This window comes from Entelurus aequoreus, linkage group LG18, assembly GCF_033978785.1.
Source record: "Entelurus aequoreus isolate RoL-2023_Sb linkage group LG18, RoL_Eaeq_v1.1, whole genome shotgun sequence".
NCBI classification, from domain to species: Eukaryota; Metazoa; Chordata; class Actinopteri; order Syngnathiformes; family Syngnathidae; genus Entelurus; species Entelurus aequoreus.
Window position 1 is genome coordinate 5,186,511 of NC_084748.1, and position 10,269 is coordinate 5,196,779.

Genomic DNA, 10,269 nt, shown 5'->3' on the forward strand with positions numbered 1-10,269 from the left:
TGTCAGGTTCAAACACTGATGACATCTATTAAGCAACACAAGAGGCAAAGAATCAAACAGAGACAGAATTCAATTGGGACTCAATATTGAGGAGAGTCGTCTGTACACTGTACCCTTAGACTAGACTTCCTTTTCATTGTCATTCAAATTGAACTTTACAGTACAGATAAGAACGAAATTTCATTTCATTAGCTCATGGCAGTGCAGGATAAAAAAAGCAATAAGGTGCATATATAAATAAATAAATAGGTTACTGTACAGATAAATATATTGCACTTTTTCACATGCGTCCACGTTTATGGATGTATGTTATATTGTCTTTTTTATTCCAGCGAGTTAATCCATTTTGGGGGGAATTGAGGGGATTTTTATGATGCGATCAAGAGGGAAGAAGCTGTTACAGAACCTGGAGGTTCTGTTTCGGAGGCTGCGGAACCTCTTTCTAAAGTCCAGCAGTGAAAACAGTCCTTGGTGGGGGTGGGAGGAGTCTTTGCAGATTTTCTGAGCCCTGGTCAGGCAGCGGCTTTTTGCGATCTCCTGGATAGGAGAAAGAGGAGTCCTGATGATCTTTTCCGCCGTCCTCACCACTCTCTGCAGAAACTTCCAGTCTGAGGCACTGCAGGCTCCAGTCCAGACAGAGATGCAGTTGGTCTTTTAATCCCACACAAAAAGTGCATGCGCTGCTGAGCTCTTTTTACAAGAGCTAATTGTACAGTATCTCAGCACGCTCTGCCAAAAGATTGCACGCCTCCTTCTTTTATTTTGGACCCTCCCCCGACCACATGGCCACTGCTTTTTTCCAAAGGACAAAGGTCGCAAAAAGTTCACAGAAAAGGTTGTAAACAATTCACAGAAAAGGTCCAGGGTTTCCCACACATTCATTTATTTGTGGCGGCCCGCCACGAAAGAATTACGTCCGCCACAAATAAAAAAATTTAAAAAAAATTAATTTTTTTTTTTTTTTTTTGTCCTCTCCAGCTTCTCAGGCAAATCATATAGTTGATGTAGATGCCCATATCGGCTGTTCAGATTTACTTTACAAAAGAGAAGTGTAGGATACTTCTCTTGTTGCCTTATTTGTATTTGACTTTATTAAATGTATTTATATTAGAAACACACATGTGTATATAACAAAGGGTGCAAAGTCTGCAGGCAGTAGGAAACACATGGTTAAGTGTAGGGAGTAAAACTGATGGCAGTCTAAAGTTCAAGATTTTTGGAGCTCTTTGTTCAGTGGATCAGATGTTTGATGAAGCTCTGTGTCTATCTACCACCACTACTGTTTTCTGTTTATTTGTTACTGACTGTGGCAGGACACCTCTGCCTCTGTTTCACTTTATGTTGCTGGTAAATAATATGGTTGTAGTAGTAGGCTAAAGTTAAATTATTTAGTATGCACTAATTAAAGGGGCAGAGCTTTGAGACATTTTAGCTTTTATATTTTATGAGATATATTATTTGTAAGAACACAATTAATAAATATATTTCAGTGAATAACTTATTGTTCAAATCTGTATATAAATATGTACACTAAAGTGTTGTAATTATATTGTAAAATGGATGGATGGACGTTTAAAACAAAACGGTTATTAATTAGTAAGTATACATTTTTTTTAGCCTTTTTAGAGAAAATCAAATCATTGTAGTAAATTTTGCAAATTACTCGATGATGTCATGGTGACCACAGCCCATAGCCACGCCACCACCACCACCACAGGTATCTTGGCAGTTTATGGGAAACACTGAGGTCAGTTCAAAAAGAGTTTGTAAAATAGTTCCAAAAGAGGTCCATAAAATAGTTCAAAAAGGCGTTCGTAAACCAGTTAAAAAGGAGGTTCAAAAAGAGGTTGTCTGGAAATTGGGCAGATCCTGTCGTCTGTCCGCTCTGAAGTCCTTGGTTAGAACAATATCTTTGTTGATTACCATACATGAGAGAACACAGGAACACCTTCAGCTTGCTCCCCCCACCCCTACACAGTGGAGTTTTACGAGCCTTACTATTGGTAGGTTTCAAAGACAGCTTTTGTCTTCTCACCAGACCCTCAATATAACACAACGTTTTTGTGATCATTTAGAAACAATTATTGTAACACTAAGTAGACTTGTGGAAGTATTCCAGAGTGTGAGTGACGCTGTCCGGTGTCTCTGCAGGTTTATTTGACCGTGCTGAAGCACGGAGACAGCAGCACCTTAGAGACCATGCTGAGGGTAAATATCCAGCATCAGCCCAGGTGATTGTCGGCCACAATGCTTCACCTGCTCTTTCTGCCCCTCCCCAGCTTCACAAGCAGGCCGACATGCAGGAGGAGAAGAACCGCATCGAGCGAGTGCTCGGCGCCATCGCCGCTCCCGACCTCATCCAGAGAGTCCTCACCTTCGCCCTCTCGGTATTCCCCACCTTGTTTCCGCTCCAACGCGACCCCCGTGGTTCTGACCGCTCGCCTCGTCGGTCTTGTCCCCCCCCCCCCCCCCTGCAGGAGGAGGTCCGTCCCCAGGACACGGTGTCTGTCATCGGCGGCGTGGCGGGAAGCAGCAAACAAGGCCGCAAAGCCGCGTGGAAGTTTGTGAAAGACAACTGGGAGGAGCTTCACAACCGATACCAGGGCGGCTTCCTCCTATCGCGTCTCATCAAGGTAAAGCAAGTAACGCCGGGCGGGGTACGTGGTGGCGGTCTGGAAATCAACAAGTAGTTACGTCGACGTGTCATTCATCTTTTCAAATTGGTATATAGAAATGTCATTTATTTCACAATTTATTGATTTTAAAATGTCATTTATCACCTTATCAATGTATCCTCTTTGTCAAAGTCAGTGGGCGGGGCTAACACCTTATTGGTTCCTCGTGTACTCATCTGTGGAAGGAGCCCTTTTGCCATCTCAAGGTGGGAAAGTGCAGAAATAACTCCGACAACTTGAACTCCACCATAAACAACGAGCAGCAACTCCCCAAAAAGTACGGGGATATCCTGCTTGGGCTCCCAAAGTTCCACAGCAGTCATTGGATGAAGAGTCCCATTAGCCCCGCCCACTGACTTTGAAGGCTGACTTGAGAGCAAATTAATTAATCAACTGCTCACAGACATGTTCTTGAAATTGTGAAATAATTATTTCAAACTTGAAATTATTAATTGGATCCTGAAATAAATTAATTGTTTAATAAAAAATATTAAATAAATACTGAAAGAATACAATAAATTGGGATATAATTAATTAATTTACATTGAATTAATTATTAATTATAGATCAAATGAGTTCATTAACTGCTGAGACACATAATTATTTAAAATATGAATTTTTATTATTTTTTTGTAGAGATGTCCGATAATATCGGTCTGCCGATATTATAAATGCTTTAAACTGTAATATCGGGAATTATCGGTATAGTTTTTTTTATTATCAGTATCGTTTTTTTGTTTTGTTTTGTTTTTTTAAATTAAATCCACATAAAAAACACAAGATACACTTACAATTAGTGCACCAACCCAAAAAACCTCCCTCCCCCATTTACACTCATTCACACAAAAGGGTTGTTTCTTTCTGTTATTAATATTCTGGTTCCTACATTATATATCAATATATATCAATACAGTCTGCAAGGGATACAGTCCGTAAGCACACATGATTGTGCGTGGTCCACTAATAATAGTAACCTTTAACAGTTAATTTTACAAATTTTCATTAATTACTAGTTTCTATGTAACTGTTTTTATATTGTTTTACTTTCTTTTTTATTCAAGAAAATGTTTTTAATTTATTTATCTTATTTTATAATTTTTTTTTAAAAGTACCTTATCTTCACCATACCTGGTTGTCCAAATTAGGCATAATAAGGTGTTAATTCCACGACTGTACATATCGGTTGATATCTGTATCGGTTGATATCGGTATCTGTAATTAAAGAGTTGGACAATATCGGCATATCGGATATCGGCAAAAAGCCATTATCGGACATCCCTATTTTTTTGTTTTTTTTGTCTGTCCAGCTACTCAGGCAAATCATATTGTTGAAAAAAAAATGACACTAAAATATGAAATAATTGAATCCTGAAACAAATTATTTAATTGTTGAATTAAAAAAAATATTTATCAAATACTGAAGAATACATTAAATTGGGACATAATTAATGAATTCCCATTGAATTATAATTATTAGTTATAGATCAAATTAGTTCATTGGCTGTTGAGACACATGTTCTTGAAATTAAAGAATTTGTGAAATAATTATTTAAAATATGAAATAATTGGATCCTGAAATTAGATATTGAATTGTTGAATAAAAAATATTAACTAAATGCTGAATGAATACATTAGATCGTGAAATAATTAATGAATTCACATTGAATTGATTGCATTTATTAATTCTATTTATTTATTATATCTCAAATGAATTCATTAGCTGTTGAGACACATGTTCTTGAAATAGCTGAAGAATTTGTGAAATTATTTAAAATATGAAATTATTAATTGTATCCTGGAATTATTTATTTGTTAAACATGTTTTAAATGCTGAAAGAATACATTGAATTGAATTGTGGAATTATTAATGAATTTACATTGAATTAATTATAATAATTGATTATAGATCAAATGAGTTCATTAACTGCTGAGACACATGTTCTTGAAATAATTATTTAAAATATGAATTTTTATTTTTATTTTTTATTTTTTTGTCTGTCCAGCTACTCAGGCAAATCATATTGTTGAAAAAAAATGACACTAAAATATGAAATAATTGAATCCTGAAATAAATTATTTAACTGTTGAATTAAAAAAAATAATCAAATACTGAAGAATACATTAAATTGGGAAATAATTAATGAATTCCCATTGAATTATAATTATTAGTTATCGATCAAATTAGTTCATTAGCTGTTGAGACACATGTTCTTGAAATTAAAGAATTTGTGAAATAATTATTTAAAATATGAAATAATTAATTGGATCCTGAAATTAGATTTTGAATTGTTGAATAAAAAATATTAATTAAATACTGAATGAATACATTAGATCGTGAAATAATTAATGAATTCACATTGAATTGATTGCATTTATTAATTTTATTTATTATATCTCAAATGAGTTCATTAGCTGTTGAGACACATGTTCTTGAAATAGCTGAAGAATTTGTGAAGTTATTTAAAATATGAAATTATTAATTGTATCCTGGAATTATTTATTTGTTAAATAAACACATTTTAAATGCTGAAAGAATACATTGAATTGAATTGTGAAATTATTAATGAATTTACATTGTATTAATTATAATTATTAATTATAGATCAAAAGAGTTCATTAACTGCTGAGACACATGTTCTTGAAATAATTGAAGAATTTGTGAAATAGTTAAAATATGAAAATTAATTGAATCCTGAAATAAATTATTTTTAATTGTTAAATTAAAAAAATATGAGTCAAATACAGAAAGAATACTTACGCGATACTAATGAATCATATTTGGTACTATACCGCCTCTAAAAAGTCCCCCACCCCCCTGCGTCGTCGTCACGTCGAGTCATTGCTGGTTTTACGAGCAGAGGAGCATGTTCGGCAGCGCGCGCACACGGAGTACTTACAAGCAGGCACAGTGTGTAGACAGAAAAGAGAGAATGGACGCATTTTGGCTTAAAAAGTAAAGATAAAGGTGAAGTTGTATCACTGAAACACCCTCAGGAAGAGGTGCTTTAAGACATGGCTAGCCAGCTAGCGGCTAAAGTCCGTCTGCAGTGTTTTAATTACTTGAAAATCACTAATCCTTGTCTCCATGGTGACAAACAAAATATGTTTTTTACAAGTACCATTATCACTGGAGGCAGGGAATAGCTAAACATGCTTCACTACACACCGTAGCTCACTGGTGTCACAATGTAAGCAAACGCCATTAACTGACATCCACTGTAATGATACAAAGTACAGGAGCGTATCTAGTCGATACTACTATGATTACGTTGATATTTTTTGGCATCACTTTTTTTTTTTTTAATTTATATTATGTTCAGTGTTTCCCATAAACTGCCAAGATACCTGTGGCGGCGGGGGCGTGGCTATGGGCGTGGTCACCATGACATCATTGAGTGATTTGCAAAATTTACTACAATGATTTGATTTTCTCTAAAAAGGCTCAAAAAATGTATACTTACTAATGAATAATAACAGTTTTGTTTTAAACGTCCATCCATCCATCCATTTTACAATATAATTACAACACTTTATGTACATATTTATATACAGATTTGAACAATAAGTTATTCACTGAAATATATTTATTAATTGTGGTTCTTACAAAAAATATATCTTATAAAATATAAAAGCTAAAATGTCTCAAAGCTCTGCCCCTTTAATTAGTGCATACTAAATAATTTAACTTTAGCCTACTACTACAACCATATTATTTACCAGCAACATAAAGTGAAACAGAGGCAGAGGTGTCCTGCCACAGTCAGTAACAAATAAACAGAAAACAGTAGTGGTGGTAGATAGACACAGAGCTTCATCAAACATCTGATCCACTGAACAAAGAGCTCCAAAAATCTTGAACTTTAGACTGCCATCAGTTTTACTCCCTACACTTAACCATGTGTTTCCTACTGCCTGCAGACTTTGCACCCTTTGTTATATACACATGTTGTGTTTCTAATATAAATACATTTAATAAAGTCAAATACAAATAAGGCAACAAGAGAAGTATCCTACACTTCTCTTTTGTAAAGTAAATCTGAACAGCCGATATGGGCATCTCATCAACTATATGCTTTGCATGAGAAGCTGGAGAGGACAAAAATAAAATATATATATATATATATATTTTTTTTTTTTGTTGTAATATTTGTGGCGGACGTAATTCTTTCGTGGCGGGCCGCCACAAATAAATGAATGTGTGGGAAACCCTGATGTTTATAACCTCCGTAAATAAGTCCCTGGACACACGAGGACTTGAATATGACCAATGTATGATCCTGTAACTACTTGGTATCGGATCCATACCTAAATTTGTGGTATCATCCAAAACTAATGTAAAGTATCAAAGAAGAGAAAAATAAGTGATTATTACATTTTAACAGAAGTGTAGATAGAACATGTTAAAACAGAAAGTAAGTTGATTTTAACAGTAAATGAACAAGTAGATTAATAATTCATTTTTACAGCTTGTCCTTTATAATGTGTACAAAATAATAGGTGTATAAATGACACAATATGTTACTGCATACTAATTAGGAGTCTTCGTTTGTTTACTTACTACTAAAAGACAAGATGTCTAGTATGTTCACTATGTTATTTAAGGACTAAATGACAATAATAAACTTATGTTTCATGTACCTTAAGGTTTTTTGTTCAAATAAAGAAAATAATGACATTTTTTGTGGTCACTTTACAGTACTTTTCTAAATAAAAGTATCGGAATACATTTTGGTACCAGTACCAAAATATTGGTATGGGGACATCACTAATTGATTAGTAAAGCGGGAAATGTAATTTCATGCGTTTTATTGAGTGGGTGTGTCCACGCTAACGCTTCGTCCTCATGTGTCCTTCCAGCTCACATTGGACGGATTCGCCGTGGACAAAATGGCGGCGGAAATCAAGGTAGGAGCTCTCTGCCTGTCGCCTGCGCCCCGTTGTTGTCGTTGGAGTCTCACCAGTGTTCCGTGTGTGTGGCAGAGTTTCTTCGAGAGTCACCCGACGCCGGCGGTGGAGCGCACCCTCCTGCAGTGCTGTGAGAACATCCTCCTCAACGCCGCCTGGCTCAAGCGTGACGCCGATGACATCCACCACCATCTAATGCGGCGCAAGGCTCCCCCCGTCTGAGCGGGCCTCCTCTGTCTCCACAAGTACAAGACTTTTTGTCCCCTCGGCAACAAATCCAAATTCCATCTGGACCAGGATGCTGGTTTTAGCCCCTGCCCTCCCCCCTCCCCTGCCCTGCCCCCCCCCACACCACAACACCAAGACTTGATCGCTGAACATGCAACTTTTTATCGTGCGTGCATGATTGGCCAAACATGTTGTCGTCATCACGCAGCAGATTTCTACATCATCGTCATCGTCATGGGCGGGATCAAGACAGGAAGTGCAGTCACTAATTATATTAAAATAATAACAATTCATAGAAACTACAGACCTCATCTTGACTTTTATTTCACACTTCCTGCTTCTTGGGGAGTCAAGTGTGCGCGTGCGTGTGTGCGCGTGTGTGTCCCTCGCTCCTATCCCTCTCTCTCGCCCTCTCTTCCCAAGACTCTCTCTCGCCCTCTCTTCCCAAGACTCTCTTGCCCTCTCTTCCCAAGACTCTCTTGCCCTCTCTTCCCAAGACTCTCTCACCCTCTCTTCCCAAGACTCACTTTGCCCTCTCTTCCCAAGACTCTCTTGCCCTCTCTTCCCAAGACTCTCTTGCCCTCTCTTCCCAAGACTCTCTCACCCTCTCTTCCCAAGACTCTCTCACCCTCTCTTCCCAAGACTCACTTTGCCCTCTCTTCCCAAGACTCTCTCTCGCCCTCTCTTCCCAAGACTCTCTCGCCCTCTCTTCCCAAGACTCTCTTGCCCTCTCTTCCCAAGACTCTCTTGCCCTCTCTTCCCAAGACTCTCTTGCCCTCTCTTCCCAAGACTCTCTCTCGCCCTCTCTTCCCAAGACTCTCTTGCCCTCTCTTCCCAAGACTCACTTTGCCCTCTCTTCTCAAGACTCTCTCGCCCTCTCTTCTCAAGACTCACTTTGCCCTCTCTTCCCAAGACTCTCTTGCCCTCTCTTCCCAAGACTCACTTTGCCCTCTCTTCCCAAGACTCACTTTGCCCTCTCTTCCCAAGACTCACTTTGCCCTCTCTTCCCAAGACTCTCTTGCCCTCTCTTCCCAAGACTCTCTTGCCCTCTCTTCCCAAGACTCTCTTGCCCTCTCTTCCCAAGACTCTCTTGCCCTCTCTTCCCAAGACTCACTTTGCCCTCTCTTCCCAAGACTCTCTTGCCCTCTCTTCCCAAGACTCTCTTGCCCTCTCTTCCCAAGACTAACTTTGCCCTCTCTTCCCAAGACTCTCTCGCCCTCTCTTCCCAAGACTCTCTTGCCCTCTCTTCTCAAGACTCTCTCTCGCCCTCTCTTCCCAAGACTCTCTTGCCCTCTCTTCCCAAGACTCTCTTGCCCTCTCTTCCCAAGACTCTCTCTCGCCCTCTCTTCCCAAGACTCTCTTGCCCTCTCTTCCCAAGACTCACTTTGCCCTCTCTCCCCAAGACTCTCTTGCCCTCTCTTCCCAAGACTCTCTTGCCCTCTCTTCCCAAGACTCACTTTGCCCTCTCTTCCCAAGACTCTCTCGCCCTCTCTTCCCAAGACTCTCTCGCCCTCTCTTCCCAAGACTCTCTCGCCCTCTCTTCCCAAGACTCTCTCGCCCTCTCTTCCCAAGACTCTCTCGCCCTCTCTTCCCAAGACTCTCTTGCCCTCTCTTCCCAAGACTCTCTTGCCCTCTCTTCCCAAGACTCTCTTGCCCTCTCTTCTCAAGACTCTCTCTCGCCCTCTCTTCCCAAGACTCTCTTGCCCTCTCTTCTCAAGACTCTCTCTCGCCCTCTCTTCTCAAGACTCTCTTGCCCTCTCTTCTCAAGACTCTCTTGCCCTCTCTTCCCAAGACTCTCTTGCCCTCTCTTCCCAAGACTCTCTTGCCCTCTCTTCCCAAGACTCTCTTGCCCTCTCTTCCCAAGACTCTCTTGCCCTCTCTTCCCAAGACTCTCTTGCCCTCTCTTCCCAAGACTCTCTTGCCCTCTCTTCCCAAGACTCTCTTGCCCTCTCTTCCCAAGACTCTCTTGCCCTCTCTTCCCAAGACTCACTTTGCCCTCTCTTCCCAAGACTCTCTCTCGCCCTCTCTTCCCAAGACTCTTGCTCTCTCTTCTCAAGACTCACTTTGCCCTCTCTTCCCAAGACTCTCTCTCGCCCTCTCTTCCCAAGACTCTCTTGCCCTCTCTTCCCAAGACTCTCTTGCCCTCTCTTCCCAAGACTCACTTTGCCCTCTCTTCCCAAGACTCACTTTGCCCTCTCTTCCCAAGACTCACTTTGCCCTCTCTTCCCAAGACTCACTTTGCCCTCTCTTCCCAAGACTCTCTCTCGCCCTCTCTTCCCAAGACTCTCTCTCGCCCTCTCTTCCCAAGACTCTCTCGCCCTCTCTTCCCAAGACTCTCTCGCCCTCTCTTCCCAAGACTCTCTCGCCCTCTCTTCCCAAGACTCCCTTGCCCTCTCTTCCCAAGACTCTCTTGCCCTGTCTTCCCAAGACTCTCTTGCCCTCTCTTCCCAAGACTCTCTCT

At 39.9% G+C, this 10,269-nt stretch overlaps 1 protein-coding gene across 1 annotated transcript in view; it reads left to right on the forward strand.

Moving 5' to 3' along the window:
• Positions 1-8,111, forward strand: part of npepps (aminopeptidase puromycin sensitive) — a 50,694-nt gene extending 42,583 nt beyond the window's left edge. Inside the window, exons 19-23 of the mRNA XM_062026356.1 lie at positions 2,152-2,208; positions 2,280-2,387; positions 2,478-2,633; positions 7,533-7,580; positions 7,656-8,111. Coding sequence (XP_061882340.1) covers positions 2,152-2,208; positions 2,280-2,387; positions 2,478-2,633; positions 7,533-7,580; positions 7,656-7,802 — 516 coding nt within the window. The 3' untranslated portion in view covers positions 7,803-8,111. The remainder of the gene's footprint in view (positions 1-2,151; positions 2,209-2,279; positions 2,388-2,477; positions 2,634-7,532; positions 7,581-7,655) is intronic.
• Positions 8,112-10,269: the final 2,158 nt, after the last annotated feature.